This window comes from Amblyomma americanum, chromosome 1 (genome assembly GCF_052857255.1).
Source record: "Amblyomma americanum isolate KBUSLIRL-KWMA chromosome 1, ASM5285725v1, whole genome shotgun sequence".
NCBI classification, from domain to species: domain Eukaryota; kingdom Metazoa; phylum Arthropoda; class Arachnida; order Ixodida; family Ixodidae; genus Amblyomma; species Amblyomma americanum.
Window position 1 is genome coordinate 144506869 of NC_135497.1, and position 19588 is coordinate 144526456.

At 44.4% G+C, this 19588-nt stretch overlaps 1 protein-coding gene across 1 annotated transcript; it reads left to right on the forward strand.

Moving 5' to 3' along the window:
* The first annotated feature begins 5561 nt into the window (after positions 1 to 5561).
* LOC144113810 (AFG2-interacting ribosome maturation factor-like) lies at positions 5562 to 19184 on the forward strand. Its single transcript, XM_077647145.1, has 4 exons — positions 5562 to 6104; positions 8006 to 8185; positions 17892 to 18004; positions 19105 to 19184. The coding sequence occupies exons 1-4, from the start codon at positions 5818 to 5820 to the stop codon at positions 19143 to 19145; spliced, it is 621 nt and encodes a 206-aa protein (XP_077503271.1). The 5' UTR covers positions 5562 to 5817; the 3' UTR covers positions 19146 to 19184.
* Positions 19185 to 19588: the final 404 nt, after the last annotated feature.

Genomic DNA, 19588 nt, shown 5'->3' on the forward strand with positions numbered 1-19588 from the left:
CATAACATGCTGTAGAACTGTTAATTTTGTGTTTTTGTCAGCACTGAGTGGTGACCCTGAATGACGATGAAGAACTATAATAATAACTTCTTTATTTCCATCAGTGATGGAGGAGACTGTGGGTAAAAGTCGTTTTAGAAGCAAGCAACTTGACTATAGCCCGCAGCCTCCTTTACAAGGCAAGCAACATAATTAAAAACTTTGCGCAGAATAACACAGGACGGGAGGGAGAAACACGCACACACGAGCGCTCGTGTGTGTGTGTGCACGTGTTTCTCCCTCCCGTCCTGTGTTACTCTGCGCAATGTTTTTAATTATGTCGCTACACCGACTGGCCCAATGTTCTACCCTATTAAGGCAAGCAACGTGAACAGAATATAGACATACACAGAAATTGACTTCTATAAAATATGTGCAAAAAATGAGGACAAAGAACGCAAATTACATAAAGATGCTCTTCAATTACTTGAGAAAGATTGAGTGACAAAAAGTTCACGTAATGGTCATACATGAGATGTATAAAAATCAGGACCTGATTTTTGAAAAGTATTTAGAAGTGTTGGTAGTGTGTATATTTTTTGTGTAGAATAATTGGTTCGCGGAGTGACTACCTTCCACTGTTCCATGTATCTTGTGGCGCATGCCACATGTATGTCCACAGAGCTTCATAGAACCTGTCTTGCAGCCAGTAGATGCCACGATGTCTACAAGTTATACGTAGATGTATGAGAGGAGGTGGAGAAATGGGTATCTCTGGGTAGTACACCACAAATGCATTGATTTCGTGACAAGCACCATGGCATTAGAGTGAGCTTGAGGTGTGTACGTTGGGGATATCTGTGTGGGTACATGTATCAGAAGAACTACGTTGCATGCAGTGATTTAGGAAGCTAAAGCATCCTGCCTGTATGAAAATTAGAGGAGCCGAATATGCTCAGGTTTGCGCTATTGCACAGGATTGTGCATTAGTATCTGCACAGGCCTTGAATTCGTCTGTTAAAAAGAACAGGCTGTAATGTTATCATAGCTATTGTATGTTTTACTAATTCTGTTTCATTATTTGTTGCTGGCACCAGAGACCTCAAATTAGAAGTTTTAAATTCAGATTGGGACAGTATAATTGAAAAGCGGTAACCTTTTGTATCTGCTTGTTTTGTTGTGAGAGCAAATGCTGCAGTTCTGTAAACGGGCTACAAAGACAGGTTGTGCTGACAAATTGTTTAGTAAACAAATTTTTTTATACTTTATTTTTCTTCATGTATGTGACCATCCACAGTCATAGCATTCTCATGTACCTTTGTATGGACTGTAAGCATGAAATGGTTCTACTGACGTCACAGTAGCCGCTGTATATGCTCAGTGGCATTACAGCATGGGGTTGCATTCAGTATACAATGGTGCCAGTAAGACATGAAGCCAATAATTTTATAACAGGCACTGCTTCTACTAGTCTCCATAATAACGTTCTCCGTATTTACACGATTGTAAGTCGACCTATTTTTTTAAATTTGAAAATCCGAAGTGGGGGGTCGACTTCCAGTCGAAATGAAAACATCGCACTATAAGTAAAGGTGCGAGAAACGAGATATCAGGCATGCTACAACGTAGTTGCATTTTTGCTGCGCGCCTCCGTCACATCGCTCTTGGTGCTGGCCTTGAGCAGCTGCTGTGTCAAAGCTCAGAACTGTCATGCCCTCCCCGCGTGCGCGGGCGGCTACCGATAAACAGCAAGCTGGCACCCACACTCTCCATACGTGGCTGCTGACTCTGGTTGCTGATAAGCGGCGGCGGCCCGATTACGCATCGCGTTCTAAGGGAAGCTAAGCGTCCAACAAGTTTTCTTTTTACTTCCAAATGCGCGCTCGGCGCTCAAGGGAGCGTTGACAGTTGATGGAAGGGCCGCTGTTCCAATCGAGGCGGCGCCCCCACTCGGAACGGCAGCGATAGCCGTCGATAGCCGACAGAAGAGCCAACCCCATTCACGCGTAGTTTCTCTTTGGCTCTGACGCATTTTACTACTTCCAGCCGCCTTTCACAAGTTTTTAATGTAGTGCTTCGTCAGTGATCATTTGTGCTCCAGGTCCAGCAAGCGACCGGCGCTCGTTCACGACTACATTCAAGATGGCTGCCATTTTTTACGCCGAAGAAACGGAACAGCCGCACGCCGGGCCGCAAGTTTGACGTTCGCAACAGGTGATACAGGTGTGGCAGCTGCAGCGAGGAAAATTTTCAGCTGTTACACGCAATGTCGTGATGTGGCTGTTTGCGAAGTGTGGAATTTCGCTGAACGACGTTAGATTGACGTGCTGTGGGACCGCAGCAGCGATCAGGATGGCAGCTCTAGTGAGGACGATGGCGCAAGTGTGGACGAGTACTCCAGTGACTAATACATTTTCGTTTTGGAATGTGCGCACGGGCATGCCCGCGCGCGGTAGCCGATAGCGGTTGGTGATAAACGGCCGCTGGTTAATGCTATTGCATTCAACTATTCAAGGCCAAGCTTAAACAACCTCAGAAGTTTTTTCTTATTTTTCGGAAATGTGATTTGGGGGTCGACTTACAATCGTGTAAATACGGTAGGTTTCTAATAGCTACCATGCACTTTTTACAACTGACTGCTGGAATGCTAAACGCGGACTATGCGAAAAGTGCTGTTATGGGGGTCAGCAGTGCTGCAGGTGATGCGGATTTTTAATTCTGATCAAACCAGGAAAGTACATCACTCTAACTTGTTATTTAAAAAAGCAAGACTGTCGTAGTATGCCATGTCTGCATCAAATTCCAGCCGCAGACTGCAGTCATGGCCTAGTAGTCTGGGCGTCCGCTTCGGCTGCGGGAGGTGGTTGGTTCGAAACCCACCGCCGGACACCCACCGTTAAAAATGGGTACAAGCCCCCCGGCCCAGCGTCCGGCTTGCTCAGGGGTGTGTGCTTGGAAGAGGCTCCGTAAACCCCGCTGCGCCCTTTCGGGGGCAAACCTAGTTTTGAACACTCAGCCTGCAAAGGTGGTTCATGTATCACTCCCATGTGAAGAGTTCAACTCAAGCTCGTACGCTCTAACCAGTGTGTCTGAACAGACTTGAGGTTCAAACCGATCAATGCATGTGGTCCTGGGCAAATTGGTTTTTCCGGCTCTCCGACTTTGCGAGAAAAGCGAGAAGCATTTTGCGGTGCGCATTTAGCATTGCAGCAGTCCAGTCTTGTACACATTACAGAAAATAAGTAACCAATTACAATTACTCCATCTGAAATGTCTGATTACAGTACGTAGGCAAGTGCCGCCCCAGAAAAGTAACTGAATAATTATAGAAGAGTGATAGATTACTAATTGCATTACTTTTCATCATTTTCACTTGGATGACCAAGTGGCTTGCGTAATTAATGCTGGTTATCTGTGCATTTATTTCCAGCATTTGTGAAAGCCTGCTATACAAAACAAGAAACTGAGACAGATAAGCGAAGCATGACGAACAGCCATGTTATTCTGTATTTCCACAGGCTGTCGCATAATAATAAGATGGCAAATAACACATCAACGTGGTTTTCTCTGCCCCTTACAAGCTTGGCACTGATTGAAAGCACGAATCATACTCTGAAAATCACGTCATCAAGTACACAAATGCACGAGCAAACTTATCTGTAAGATCCCCGGCCCTCTCCTGCAATAGTGTTTACAATGGAGAAACATGAAGATGCTATAAAGATATAGGCCCGGGCCTAAGAACAAAACTTGAACGTACAAAATCCAGCAGTTTCTTGGCATACCATTGTAACAGTTAATTGTGGTTGTAAACTGCTGTTTAACAAAACCAAATTTCTTGTATACAGCAAAGACAAACTGGAGGAAGAGATTAAGCTTTTTTTTTTTTCTAAAGTGGGAGAGGTGTTTGTCAGCACACCCTCGGTTTCACTCCTTGATAAAGAGCTGTGATTTCTGGATGGACACATGCAGTGTTTTTTTTTTTGTGTGTGGAAGGTAATTACTGCCGTCTTTTCTGCGATTTTCATGTCTTAATTACCCTTTGACTGGGATCGCTGTTTTCATTTTTGACACTGCTTTGCTGCGAATGGTTTTAGCTGTCTACACTGGTTCCATTTTTTCACCTTTTTCTCTTTTGACACAGCCTGACTTAGAGATATACGATTCTGCGTTGATAAACACGGGTTATTTGTTGTTTATTCCAGGCTATAGGTCGGTTTTATATCTATTTCCTTGTTTTTTGTGTGTGTATATAACTATGGCGTGTGCTGTTAGTAAGCAATGCCTGCACGAAGAAATACAGCGTGTTCCAGGAGACTTCTCTCAGCTAAACTGGTGAATTGTTTGAGCTTAAATTTCGCACACGAATGGCGTTTGGTCGGCAGAATTGTTTTATAATACATTCGTTTGGGGTACTTGCTTAAATTGGTGAAAGAAAAAGTCGGATATTTGCATTGTCTGCGGCGACGACCAAACAAAACAAGCCCTTATCTCAGCCGACCTCGTCGGCAGCGTTTCGATGAAGGCGAAACGCATAGGCGCCCGTGTGCTGTGCGATGTCAGTGCAAGGTTAAGGTCCTCAGGTGGTCGAAATTATTCCGGAGCCCTGCACTACGGCACCTCTTTCTTCCTTTCTTCTTTCACTCATTTATATCCCTTCCCTTACGGCGCGGTTCAGGTGTCCGCCGATATGTGCGACAGATACTGTTTCCCGAAAAAACAATCATTTTATCTCGGCGATTGCACCGGTGGCGCCACCCCGTTAGTCGACCGTGCAGATTTAGAAGCTTCTGTTTTCGTATTATGAAAAATAGAAACGTTTCATTGGCTCGGGACGCGCCATATATGTCCGTGCATATAGGCTATGTTCGCGCCACGAGAAACTTGCTTGAGCTCCCGCTTTTCTATGAGGAACTAGTTTGAGTACACTAAGCGCCGGCTCTCGATCGGCATGTCCTGACTCTGCGCTAACATATTTTGCCAAGAAAAACATGCATTAAGAAGCGAAACCTCGCCTACCACAAGTAAGTGACGGCCGATATTCATGCTGACAAGTGCAGTATGCGGGTATTTGCGTGAATTAATTCATTAAGTGGAAGTCACTTCTGCATGCAATGCGCGGCCACCACCAGTCTTCGAAGTGAACCAAACGCAATCCTCGGCGAGTACGGTTAACATAAGTTGCGCTTGTCGAAGTACTTTGCGCTTTTAAATTGTCTCTGACTCTCCTAGCTACGAGAAATGTGCAGAGTGGTCACAGCAGCGGACTGCTGCGTTGTCACTTCGCGCAAAAAAAGTTCCCTTTCACATTTCAATGCACAGGTAGCATAGGCTTCCGCTGTGCAAAACCCAGCTTGCTGCATAAATTGCTCCCAGTGAGGGGACAAATGGAATTTCGGCCTAGCAGGCAAGCTCACTTCGAGTTAAGCGCCTTCGGATGCCTCGGATCTCAAATGAACTGCCTGCGTAGCTGCGCCTGGCTGCGCTACACAACCACAAAGTGATCAGTGAAAACTACAATCATGAAAACGAAACTCAACAACAAGAAAATCCAATCCGTAGCACAGTCAACAAGCCACTAGATGTTAATCCAGTTTGCTGTCTTCCTAGCATGCCTCTGGCGTCCATGGTGGGTGAAACGGAAAGCCGCCAACTTTCCCCCTGCGCTATGAACTCTATGCTGCTGCCGTTCGCTGCTGACTCGTCGCGGTTATGGTTATAGTTCTTGAAGGCCATTTCAAGCTATGACGTCTTGACGACATGGCCTGCGTGTGTGTTTGGGTGGGTGTGTGACGCGAGCAAATATACCCGACTTTTGAAGTTTTTAGTTCGCTTACCATGGATGGCATAACTGGTTTGAACGAACATTTGTATGAGATACGTAAGGCCTTCAAGCTTGCATTTTGCTCACTGAAAGAACAAAAACAGGTGTGGGAAAAATGTATGGACAGTGCCCGGCCTCAGTTGGCGGCAATCGTCACGCTGAGGGAAATACAGGTCAACTGCCGGACAGCGAAACTCTCCGGCAGCGAGCTCGTGACAAAGCACCCGGACATCCGGCAACGTGTAGTGCGCTGCGTTGAGAACGAGCTGTTCCAGGAAAAGACGAAGTTGGAGTCCGTTATGTAAGTAGAACTTGAACTGAAAAACTCTGCCCCCAATTCTTGGCCAATCCCCTTATGTGGGCATGTGCCATTGTGTGAGAGTAACAACAGAACTTGAACTCTCGCTTCCAGCTTCTCACAGTGCGCACCTTCTTACGGGGACTTGAGCCAATGCCTGGAGTGGCTCCTCCAATTTTTTGGACTAACCCAGCTTTGTTTGTAGATAAACATTGGCGGCTTTACAAACTGCAATTTTTGTTTACTGAGCACCTTTTGTCTAGAATTGCAGTCTCGCTTAGGTCTGTGCAATGCGTCAGCAGTTTGCAGGCTGCACTAGCTGTTTGCTTCGACCATACGCGGCCGCTATATGCAATGCACTAATCTGCCAATCTGCTAAACGGTCTCCTGGAGGAATATCTGTTCCCGTATTCAAGCCATGTTGCAATTTTCAGATGCCTCTCAACAAAGCAAAAAGGCAGCAGTAGGTGTTTATTCCCACACACTTGATTGGAGTTATTCTGTCCGGGTCCTTGATTATACACCGATTTTCGCTGCTGAATTTCTCGCTATTGGTTTGGCCCTTCAAAAATTTCCCCGCAATATTTCTCAAGCTATTCTCTCGGGCTGCCTCTCAGTCTTGGCAGCACAAGAAAGTTCGGCAACTAGTCTCTTGCACTGATCCCTAATGTGCTTTGTGCCACGTCATGTCCAAGAAGTGCGTTTTCTGTGGATCCCAGGGCACTGTAGCATTACTTCAAATTCGATGGCTGATTTCGCTAATCAATGGCCCTGTTGGCCATGTCGTTCCGAACCTCACCCTGTTGACCACGTCCCGTTATGAGCGTTACCAAATACACCATTACCTGAGCCATGAGCCCATCCTTGGTACAGCGGATTTCGAACATTTAAAGTTCCCATGGAACACACGTTCTTGTGCATCAAGACAATGTGAGGTTTCCATGATGCTGTTGCACTGCAGGATACCTCGCCTTAATCTATATTTATGCCATTCTGGGTTCACGGCGTTGAATCTATGTGCGCCATGCAGGGACGTTGAAACAATAGATCATTTCATCCTCTACTGCCGGCGGTTTGCACGGCAGAGAATTCCGTTTTTAGGGCTGCCGTTTACTCTTCCAGTCCTCCTCTCCTTCGGTGCAACCATCAAAGGGCATGCCATTAGGCAGGCGTGTCAGCTTCTTCACTAGTATATTATTGAAACCGGGAGATTTTTGTGTTTACTTCTCGATGCATTTACTTTCCTCTCAAAATTATTTTCTTTCTCATTAATTCTTTAAAATATAGTTATTCAACCCACACCGCATTGTTTCCTCGATTTTCATTCTGATTTCCTCAAGATCTCTCAAAATTCGTGATTTTCTTTTTCTCTCAGATTCCTCTGTATTTATGAGCCGCTTGAGATAAACCTGGATGAGTTTTTTTCCTGTTTGGATCTGCACCGAACCCTGGCCAATCCCCCACCGTGGGTATGTGCCATCGTATTTGAAGCAACAACTACAACAAGTAGATGTGCACTTTCACTACGGTTAAGGATCCAGGAAAAGTTTGTAGTAGTGAGGAGCAGGGTGTTCAGCTGCCGAGCCCAAGGATTCGAGATTGAATCCCAGCCGCGGCGGCCGCAGTTCGATGGAGGCGAAATGCAAAAACTCCGCTGTGCTGTGCGATGTGAGTGCTCACCAAAGAACTCCAAGGGATCAAAATTAATCCGGAGGCCACCACTACGGCGTCCCTCATAGCGTATGCATCGCTTCAGGACGTTAAACTATGGTCCGTAGAAACCCTGCGTACCACACCATACCAGTGTGCGAGGTTCTCAAGGAGTCTTGGCGTTTTTTCTCTTAAGTAAGCATGTACAACGAGTTTTTAGTGTGCAGTCTTTAAATTTGCCTGTTTTTTTTCAGGAAAAGTTTGAAGAAGTCTCAGAATATCTTCAGCGGTGCATGTCAGCAAGCTATTAAAGTCTACGAGAAGCTGTCTCAGGATCTAAGCATTGAAGACATTTGTTACAGGGGTGAAATCTATCCTTCGCTGGCCGACATGCTGGAATGGATAACATGTATCGAGCAGCAGTTTAGCAGCCAGTATCCTTGGGCTACTTTCTTTTGCAGTGCAGTGCTTTAGTTTGGGTTCCGGCTACTATTTTCTAGCCTGGACCTGTTTTTATGTCTCTAGCAATAATAGAGTTGTCTCTGTGAGGAATCTAATGCAATTCCTCTTTGGTGGCATGTCGTTCTGTCTGTGGTCCAACAAATTTTTCTTTGCTGTTTGCCAATGATGCCCCTTTCAAAAACCTGGTCATAACCAGAATACAGAAGCTGGTTCAAAATAAAACAGTAACCAGGGTGCCATCAGAGACCATTGCTCTGTAGCTTGAATGCTGTGAGTGTTTGCAAGGACTGAACGAGACAAGTACTGTACATGGTGCAACTATCAACTGAAGTTTTATTCGACAAGAAAGGACATAATAATGGAAGCGGGTTCCATCATTGAGCATGTGTATAACTGTTTTCCATTATCAACTGTTTGAGCTATTTACCTATGAATATCATCTCTCGAGGCATTGGGGCTTCTCAAGGCGTGCTGATGCAATCTTCGCGCATGTTTGCGGTAAAGAACACCGCCATGATCTCTCTGCCTACTCTTTCTTTGCACTTTGCCAGAACACTTGCCAGAAAATTGGTTGTCTTTTCTTGTGAGGATTGCAATTTTTCAGTCCTGCAAGCGTACCTGGTGTGCTGATGTATTTCAGGTTTCTTGAATTCTCCTGTAACCTAACATTTAATCAAAATTGCCGTTTGGGCGAGTTGGTGTGACATGATTCGAAAAGACCAGCGCAGAAACAGACAGGGACACGAGAAGAAAAAACACTGACGACAGGACGAGCGCTGACTATTAGTCAGCGCTCGTCCTGTCGTCAGTGTTTTTTCTTCTCATGTCCCTGTCTGTTTCCGCGCTGGCCTTTTCGAACCTAACATTTAAACAGCAACAACCGTATTGAAGCTGCAGAGCAATGCAGTACCAACTAGCCTCTTTTGTCATCTTGCTAACATCAGAGCCCGTCTCATCCAACCTTTCTTTTATGCCTGTGCGCATGTGTGAATATGCATGAAACATCTATACTAATCATGTCTTGAAGGCTTCATGCAGTGTGATGCACTTTTGTATTTCCCTGCAGAACACTATGAAAGGAACATAAAAAATGGTGTGCATCTATACTCCATTATTTGCAGCGCTGTGAACGCTGTGGCGATCTGAACCTGTTGGAATGCCGTGCGCTGCAAAATATGTTGCTCCGTGCCTCTCACCCCATGATTGGCGGCTCCATCCCTTAGCAGGAAAGAGCACCAGTGTCCAGCTTCTGTATGCACGAGACTGTGCCGGCTTGGCAAACACCATGTTTATGAATGGTGGCGGTACACCACTTTGCAGCAAGCCTCCTTAGTGCTGTGTTCGTGAGGACTTCTGCTAATTTAACCAATGAATGAAACGCTCGCTGTACTTTCAAAGCACCATCATACTGAACTTCCTTTTTAATTACTGCAATAATTGTTTCAAAAATAGTCACAGCACTGCTCAGATATTCGAAAGACTATTTGTTGTCTTCCTTGGCCCCGATTTGACAAGAGCTCTACCATTCACAGGGCTGCAGACAACTTGTGAGATGAAGTATATGTGCATAGGGACATACAGTTGAATCCCGGCACAACGAATGCCGCTTCAACGAAATTTTTGCCACAACGAAGTATTTTTCATTCCCCGCGAAATCCCCATAGGAGTTAATGTATTAAAATCCCTCGAAAACGAATTACTTTGTGAGCACTCATTCGCTTCTACGAATTTTTCGGGAGCCTTCACCGGTCAGTGGCCCGCCTTTCTTCAAAAGTTGGGTGTTGTACGAGATTATTCCCTGCTAAACCAGTGGCTTGGAGCAGCTAAATAATGTACCGAGTGTATGTTTAATACATATTCATGTATTCTTTATTAAAAAATTTGGTCGGAAGTCGTTTATTCGTCATAGGGAAGCAACGAGGGGACTTGGCGCCGTGCGGAGGCCGCCGGCCGTACGAGGGCCAAAGACGAATCCAACTCTAGTCGCCAGCCTGGCAGTGAAACACCACTGCTGGCAGTGAAACGCAAGCAGGCCAAACTCACAGATTTCTGGCAATAAAACTATGTTTTGCTGGAGTTATTACCTTGCATTTTTGGTTCATTTCTCGACAACGAAATTTCTCGCGCATCCCGTCGATTTCGTTGTAGCGGGATTCAACTGTAGCTGTGAGCTGAATTGCTGTTGCACACAGAGTTACTACTTTAGGCCTAGGATGACTGTTAATTCTGATACAGCGTCAGTTGAGCAGAAGCGGTTGGTTGTTTGGGGGATGAGCAAGCTTTGCATCGCTACATTTTTTTTGTTTGAAAAAAACGTTCTTTAGTAGCCTTTGTGTAATTTCCCTCTACAAAGTGATCCTTGTGCAGAGAAAAGTGATTGATTATTATTCATTTATCCTGCATTTTGCCTGCCAGTGATAATTGTTTGGGGCATAGATGTTTAGGCACTATAAAAGTATTTAAGTGGCTGAAATGAGCCTGTTCCATTCAGAAGTCTGCAGAGATAAAAAACAACAAAGTAAGTGAACTAGTGCTGAGAGCAGAAGCAGTGAACTTACTTTCCAGAACAGCATTCGTATGAAGAGAAGTTCTTATGTTGTAAAAGTGGGTATGCCTGCTCGTTAATATGAGCCACATTTTGTTTTGTTGTGGTATCTCTATGAAAATTCCAGATATTGTAAGCATTATTGTAAGCATTCCTTGGGTTTTATTTCTGAAAACTGAGCGCACATTTTTGGTGTTTATTTCAGAATGCATTTTTGTTTTTTTTTGTGAATATTTTTTATGTATAAATTACTGACTTTTTTCAGTGAAATAGTGTGGTACTTTTGTGTGGTCAAAATTCACTTAGAGTGTATTTTTCTCTTTTCGTCAGACCTCGCTGTCGATTTTCCAGCAGCTAATGCACATATAGTCATACTTATAGCTTTCCTTCTATTTTTATTATTTATTGATGCTTCCAAGACCCCGATATGGGACATTACATGAGGGGTGAGCATGGGTACGGCAATTATTTGTGGCTTGCTTGTGGTAAACGTGGAAATGATAAAACAACTTCAATGGCAATCTTGAAGTGAGCAGGATCATTGATTAATGCCAGATGGCTGGGAAGGCCATTCCAGCCCTGAGCAGTGCGCACGAAGAATGACTCTTGGAATGCAGTTGTGCAGGCACAAGGTGGGATCACAGTGTTAATTTGGCCTGTAGGTGGTTGGTGCACTGTTTGGATGAGCTGACTGTCATCGAGTGAGATGTGAAAAAACTTGCAGTAGAGGCCGAGGAGTGAAACTCGGTGGCAAGAAGTGAGAGGAAGTTGTAACCGGGATTTCGGGGTGGAGTAGTACGAATAATTAACCCGAGTGGTACGATTCTGAACAGTATTTGAGAGCTCTAGTAAGGTTAGATTGGTCTGTATCAAAAATGCACCAAGAATAGCACTGGCATATTTAAGTTTAGGTCACAGAAGAGCTTTGTAAGCTGGTAGTTGTACTGAAGAATGTGCCGTGGGCAGGTTATGGTAGAGGTATTAACAGTTCAATTGGGAGGATTATATGGTTTATGTGGCAAAGCTTTGATAATCATCAGTGAGGTGAATACATACCAAGTTACTTAGACGGGTTGGTGTGAACAACAGTACTAAAGTTAATTTTGTAAGTAGGGGGTGCATAGTTTTGGCGACGATAAAATGTCAGTACCGTCTTAGTGGTATTCAGAGACATAAGCCATATAGTCCACCATTGTTGTATGCAAACCAGCTCAATTTGTAGGGCTGAAGCATCGAACACGTTATTTATGGGGCGGTACAGTACACAGAGTTCTGCAAAATGTGGATGGTAGAGGTTACTGGAGAAGGCAGATCATTAATATAAACTAGAAAGAGTAATGGGCCAATGACAGTGCCTTGAGCTGTACACCTGAAAGAATGTGTGAAAAAAAGGACAAATGACTATTACAGGCCATGTGACACGGTGACAACAACCTTGACGTGAAATGCCCTTGCGCTTTAGGTTAAGGAAGCTCAAAGGAGTTCCGAGTTGGCTGTGTGAAAGGGGTGTCATAAAGCCTTGAATCCAGTTGAGAACTCATGGATAAAGGTTTAATCGAGAAAGCTTTAATAAAAGGCGGGAATGAGGTACTTCGACAAATGCTTTCTCGAAATATAAAAATATAGCACTGATTGAGATGTGATCAGGATTGAAATGAATTTCATGAAGGAACTGAACTAGTTGAGTTTATAAATGTCCTTTCTGAAAGCCATGCTGGCTTGGATGACAGAAGTTGATACACGATAGCAACGTAGCGACCTAAGAGTAAGTGACATGTTCCACGATTTTAGAGCATACACTAGTTAATGAAATGAGTCTGTAATTACCTGGGGGTGATCGGTCGCCTTTTTGGAGGCTGGAATGACCTTTTCAATACACCAGACAATTGGAACGGGACCAGTATCAAGCGACTGCTGGAAATTTACGGATAGGATAAGGCTCCAAACATGGTTAGTGTTTTTTGAAACATTGGAGTTTATTCCATCAGTACCAGAGAAGAATGAATACTTTAACCAGTCGATTACTTTAACAATGCCGTTTTCATTAAAGGTAATTCCTTATCAGTGGGTGCAGGAAGGGCAGAAAATATGAAGTGTAATTAGTGGATTCGTTTTCAGAACGTGTTCAAGGCATTCGCTACATTGGATATGGCTACTGATGAGCCGGAGTTGTCAAAGAGCATAGTATTAGTTAGGCCCATGACGTATGATAGGGTGTTGGTTTGTCTTGCAGAGGAGGAAAGAACATTTATTGAGCTCTCAAATTTGTTTTTGATGGCTTCAGATGGTGTCTTCCTTCTTCGGTTGACACTCCATCTTTTTACAGGGTTGGGGCCCTAGTCTAAGGCTCCACTGAGTATGGCTGCGCCTTGCACTCTGTTTATCAGACCCTTTTGAGTCTCCAGGTGTGTGCTGGTCAGCATACCCTCCCACTGTTCCATATTCGGGTTATTGACTATCATAATGATAGGCGGCCCTATCTTTTGACAGACCCATGACGTATGATAGAGTGTTGGTTTGTCACCACACCATGGACATCTTGCCTCGTGCTGTGTAGGAAACATTTTGCTTAAGATATTAAGGTTGGGGAAGGTGCCTGTTTGGATTAATCTTCATGCAGCTGCGTCTTCCCTGCTTAGTCTTGCGTTGGGTGGTGGATATCTTCTTCTTACACCTTTGTAGTAATTCAGTATGTCTGAATATTTTAGTGTTACTGGTTCGGGTTCCTCGTGGCTGTATGCATAGGGTGCTCGGCTTGTATGCCCTTGAGCCACTCTATCAGCCACTTGGTTTCCCTTTACTGCTGTATGCCCTGGTATCCAGATAATCTTGTGTTTAATGTTTTTGTCGGCTGGGTGGGTGTCTATAATGCGTAGCGCTCTGCTCCCTTATCTGCCATTCATGTAATTTCGACTTACCATTTGCGAGTCCGTTACGATTGTCGGGGATCTGCCGGTACGGTTGCCTTCCAAGATTGCTAGAACTATCGCCGTCTCTTTCGCTTCCACTACTGTGCAGTCCATTAGTGACGCGCTTGTCACTTCTTATAGGTTTTTGTTTACAATTGTGGCTACTGCACCGTTGTTGTGGTCGTATCTCGCAGCGTCGGTGTATGCAACGTTGTTTTTCTCCTCTAGCCTTTTTTGCACGTGTTCGACCCTAGCCTCTCTTCCTGCCTTATGTAGATTTGGATCCATATTTTTTGGTATCGGCGCGACATGTATTGTGCTTCAATACTCTTCAGGCATCTCTTTTGTGGCCTCGAGTTCCTTTACTAGTCCTTTGCTGCAGTATCTCCTTAAGGGTACCTTTCCTGCTTTGGTTTGTTTTAGTCTTTGGATTTGGTTGCTCATTATCGCCTCCTTTAGCTCGGCGAAGGTATTATGTATCCCTAGCACTAATAGTTTTTCAGTTGATGTGCATTGTGGCAAATGTAATGCTGTTTTGTATGCCTGCCTTATTCTAGCATCAATTCTTTGCTCTTCCTGCTTGGTGTGGCTATGGTAGGGGAGGCTGTATGTTACTCTGCTGATTACGAGGCTTGTGACCAGCTGGAGCGTGTCTTCTTCCCTCATCCCCTGTCTTCTGTTGGATACCCTGTTTATCATGCGTGCTACTTGCGTCGTTGTGTTCTTGAGTAGCGCCAGAGTGTGGTTGCATCTTTGGTTGCACTGGAGCCACATTCCTAGTATTCTTACGGTTGTCTTCTCTGGTATCAGCTGCTCCTCCAGATAAACCCTTAGCTTATACTCTTCTTCTTGCGGCACCGTCTGGTTCATCTTGCCTCTCCAGACTCTTAGCAGTTCTGATTTCTCTGTCGAACAAGCGAGGCCTCTTGCTTTTACGTATTCCTCTATGCATGTGGATGTTTCGTGTAGCTTCTCATCTTTTTCTCCGAGCGAGCCTCGGTTTAACCAGACCGTGATGTCGTCGGTGTACATTGCGTGTCTGATTCCTTCTATCGTTTCTAGTTGCTTGGCCAGCCCGATCATTGCTATATTGAAGAGTAGTGGGGAAATTACTGATTCTTGGGGGTTCTCTTGTTTGGAGTGCGTATCACCTCGGATCTAACTTCTCCTATTCCAATCGTTGCAGTCCTATTTGATAGAAAGGCCTTCACGTATCCATGGATCTTTTCCTCACAGTTTAGATTATCCAGTCCTGTGAGTATGGCTTCATGGCTGACATTGTCAGAGGCTCCCTTTATATCCAATGCAATGACGACGTGTTCTCCTTTCCTCGGTATATTGCTCAGTACTGCTTCTTTGAGTTGTAGAAGCACATCTTGCGTTGATAATTTCGATCGGAAGCCATACGTGCTCTGCGGATAGAGATCGCGGTCTTCCATATAATTTTGGAGCCTCATCATTATTGCCCGTTCATATAACTTTCCTAGGCACGAGGTTAGGGAGATTGGTCGAAAGTTTTCTACTTGCAGCTTTTTTCCTGGCTTCGGAATCATTACCACCTCTGAGTGCTTCCACTCTTCGGGCACTGTTTCCTCGGTCCATAGTTTGTTGATGTAGTTGGTTAGGTCTGCAACTAACTCGTCGCTTAGGTTCCTGATTAGTATGTTCTTGATTTTTTCTGCGCCCGCCGCCGTGTTTCTTGTTGTGTTCCTTATTGCTGCATATACTTCCTCCCTAGTTATGAGTATGTGTAGGGTAGGGTTTGCTGCTCCCTTATATCTTCCCGCGTATGCTGTCGGATTGTCGTTTCCATAGCACTTCTGTCTTACTTTTTCTATTAGTACTTCTTTGGTGCCGTGAAACTGATGTACCAGCCTCTGTATCACCTTGTTGTTTTTGGATTTGGTCTTGGCCGGGTCCAATATGTCCAGTAGACGGTTCCACGTTTTTGCTGTTCTTAGTGTCCCACATAGAGAATTGCTAAATTGCTGCCAATTGGTTCTGGTTAGCTGCTCCGCATATTCCTCCATCTTCTGGGTGATCTCGGCAATCTTCTTTAGTTTCCTATTTAATTTTTGTCTTTTCTACCTCATAGTGAGAGACTGTCTTGCCTCCCATAGCTTCAGCAGTCTGGAGTCCACTTCGTGTGTCTGCTGTGTGCAGTCAATTTCTTTGATGTAGTCCTTTTGTTTTGCTTGCAGTTTGCCACTCCATTCTTTTATGGATTGTATTTCTTCCTTCGAGAGCTCCTTGTATGCTTCTCTGAAGGTGTTCCAGTCTGTTATCTTTGCAGTGCCTATTCTTCTCCTGAGGTGATCTGTACCAATTTGTGTTTTGATTGTGAGGTGATTGCTTCCTAGCCCTTCTTGCATGTTTTCCCATGTTAGCTTGGTTTGCACGACAAAAGTTAGGTCCGGACTGGTGTCTTCCTGTACGCTGTTGCCAACTCGGGTTGGGACTCCTGGGTCGGTTATAAGCTGGAAGTCATCTTCGGCCGCCTCTTTGGTGTCGCTGCTTTTTTTGCACGTGTTTCTATACCCCCAACTGGGGTCCCTTGCATTAAAGTCTCCCACTACTACTAGGACGTTTCCTCTGGCTAGCTTTTTTGATTCCTGGAAGAGCCTTGCATAGTTTTTTATTTTTCTGTCTTGAGGGGCTGTATACGTTGACTACGAAAATGCTGCCTCCCCTTCTTCTTTTTCTTGGTATGATTTCGGTGATCCCATGGTCAATCCCCTGTTTGCTATTTTGTCGTGTGCTATGGACACTAGGTTCTTGTTTATTGGGAGCGCTGTTTGACTCTCCTCTTCCCCTTCCTGGAGCGTGTATCCCTGCAGGCTAGGTTTGTGCCTTTTAATTTCTTGCAAGGCTATTCCATCCGGCGGAGTCAATTGTTTATTTATGTACTGATGTAGCCGCTCTTGTTTTCTTCTAAATCCTCTGCAATTCCATTGCCAGATTTCTAGTTTTTTGTCTTGCTGACCTTTGTGTTGTCTAGCCATGATTAGTTTTCTAGGTTTCTTTTTTGGTCAAATTTGGACACCTTGTGTTCTTTCTTGTTTGCGCATGTTCCTAATTTTCGTATTCTGCATTTCTATGCATTGTTCCATGAGGCCGAGTTTCTGCATCACTTCGGTCATGAAATTCTTAAAGTATTCGGGCATTTCTTCTGGCATTTGTCTTGGTGGCGACGATGACCTAGGAGGGCTAACCGCCCACATCTCCCTGACTACTCTTGTTAATTCTTCTATTTTCTTTTCCAGATCTTCCACCTTCTGCTTAAGGATTCTGTTCTCCTTTTCTGTGTGGGTCTGTGTGTTTTCTTGCCTATTATGTTTCCCCGAATTTTGGAACAGTGATTTGGGAGGGCCTGCGTCCTGGCTCACCTTGTTTCCATTGCTGTTGGGCTTCTGTTTCTTATGGTGCTGCAGAGCCCATGCGGCGCACGTCCGCACCCTCCGCTGTCTCGACGGAACTCCTGTCTTGCAGAAACGTTTTGGGTTCATTTGCTGCATGGCAGGGTGAGTAGTGGAAAAGAACCGGCATTTAGTTTGCTTTGAAGTGTTTTCACTGTTTAATAAAAGTAACTGAAGTTAAAAGATGGAGTCGTTAGACAAAAATGGAAGTGCAACGTCACTTCTAAAACTGGGTTGTCATGTTATCGTTGAGTTGTTGCACTAGTTTGAGTGATGGGGTGAGACATCAAATGGTCTGCGTGCTGACAGCAGTGATTAGACTGCCGCTGAACCGTTGTGGTATGGAGACTATCCCACTTTTTCATGGCGCTTATGTGTCTAAATGCAGTGAAAATACCTTACCACTCCCCAAAGCGACTGGTGACAGTCAATAAACAGCGCTTCACTAAGAAATGGTGAGGAGGTAGAGCCTTTCCATCTACACAGGCATGTAAAATTGTGGAGCAATGCTTCAAAACACACGGCACCACTTAAACCAAAAGTACAACTGTCTCATTATGTTTCTGGCTTCTATATGTTGTTAATTTTCTCCTTTGACTGAGTGTACTTCGACTCAGTAGCCTGCTAGTTGTTGCATGTTTGTCAATGATGCTGACTTTTTTCGGTTACAACCAAATTTCAGAAATTGAATTCGGCATACTTTTATCGGTTCTTTTCGGGTGAAACTGAAATGTCCAACCCCTAATTATATTTGATGTGGTTTTTTGCGTAATGCGTTGTCCTCCTATTTCCTGAGCTGCTTGCGTAGTATTCATGCAAGGGAACTACTCCTGGAAGAAACAAATTTTGGTGACGATTACAAGGTTGATGTCTTTGTCAGGGAGTGGAAAGACGACGCAGCATTGATGGAGTCTCTGAATGGTGAGTTCTCACTAATTTAGTAATTTCAGATAACCAAGAAGCAAATTTCCAGTTGAAAGCGCAATCCTGTCTCCAGTACCATGTAGACTGCTTCGAACCTCTCATAGTGAAAGTCTCTTTGTTACTGCCCATCCGCTGAACATTGTAGAGCATTGTAAGGGCATAATTCCTCAGGTGTGCACAAAGAAGTGCGAGACGTGGGCAAAACACTAAACAAAAATGTGGGAGTGGGAGGTGTGGAGAATGCAGATTCGTACTTCCTGAAGATAATGGCGGCATGAGATCACTGTTGTGCTGCTTTGCTGAGCCTGCAACATGTAAGCAGAGTCCTGCTTTCGTACGCTATGGAAGGTGAATGATTTGACTTGTTACAATGCCTGTGGTGAGTTTGTTGCAGTACTGTTGTTCCTGACCTTAGCAGTTTATTACATCATAAGGACCTACCCTGTATAGTAGTGTCACTGATTGTCGTACCATTTCCCTGGTGCAGCCTTGTTGTCAATTGTGTTCTTTCAAATTGTGAATTTTTTAAAGCATGTCTGTTGTGCAAAAATAAGGAAACTTGCTGTGAACAGTAATACTGTGCATTTGAAGAGTTTTGTTTGCAGTTGTAAACATAACAACCGGCAACATTAGTTTCTTTTTATTGGATCTTTTTTCTTTTCTCGGACGTTCGGTACTGTCGTGCATAAACTTTTTTTTTCTCAGGCCACAGAACTTATCGACATTATCCGTCAGTATCTGCCAAAACTGATTTGTGTATCGTGATGCACTTTCTCGTTCAAGCTGCAGTTCCTCGTACTTCGACCTGCGAGATTTAGGGTTCACTAATTAGCTGGAAACTGCATCCTTGGAAAAAAAAATTGCAAAATATGGACCTTGCTAAAAAAACAGTAGTTCACAGCATACAAGTATTATTGCTCATATTTCTTTTTCTGTTAGCATTATGAGTTATGTTCATAATTCCAACTTGCTTCACAGCATTGGAAATTTTCTGAGTGCTAGTGTAGTATATTTGTAAACAGCTTTGTCCTTGTTTTAGACTAAAATGGAACTGAAATGGACTGTGTTTTTGAACTTGGATATTTTTCTCTTTTCAGATGTCTTGGCAACAGTAAAATTTATAATTGAAATGACATAGGGAGGGTTGGAAAATAAATCATGACATCTGCTGGATCAATTTCTGCTGTAGTTCTTTCTGTACTTCTTTTGTGAAAGACATTGGGTTGTTAACATGGCCCTTCTTTAACCTGTATTTTTCTAAAACCATAAGCTCAAGCTTTGGGAGCTGACCCTCGGAGCAAGCGGTTTTTCGGGCTGCCGCGAGTGCGTGGAGAAGCTTACGCTTAAGCTCTTCTCTGTTCCATGAGCACAGTACATCTGCACTTGCGCTTTCCATCACAGTTTTTCTCTTCACACTTGGGCCCCGGCCGCTCTGGAGAAGCGCCGTGGTTGGTATTCGGTGCCACCAGAAAGCTGCGACGCTCACACTACATGCCAACTGGGCTATTTGGTGCAGGTCTGAGAGCATGATGCGCGCCCATGCTGCCGGCGCGACCGCGGGAACTGCCCGCGTGGTCGTAC

What these genes read in the sequence shown, in the direction of transcription:
- LOC144113810 (XM_077647145.1), top strand. Translation starts at nt 5,818, where the DNA reads ATGGATGGCATAACTGGTTTGAACGAACATTTGTATGAGATACGTAAG. An exon ending in ACGAAGTTGGAGTCCGTTAT is followed by an intron (nt 6,105 to 8,005) that starts GTAAGTAGAACT and finishes GTTTTTTTTCAG; the next exon opens with GAAAAGTTTGAAGAAGTCTC. An exon ending in ATTGATGGAGTCTCTGAATG is followed by an intron (nt 18,005 to 19,104) that starts GTGAGTTCTCAC and finishes TTCTCTTTTCAG; the next exon opens with ATGTCTTGGCAACAGTAAAA.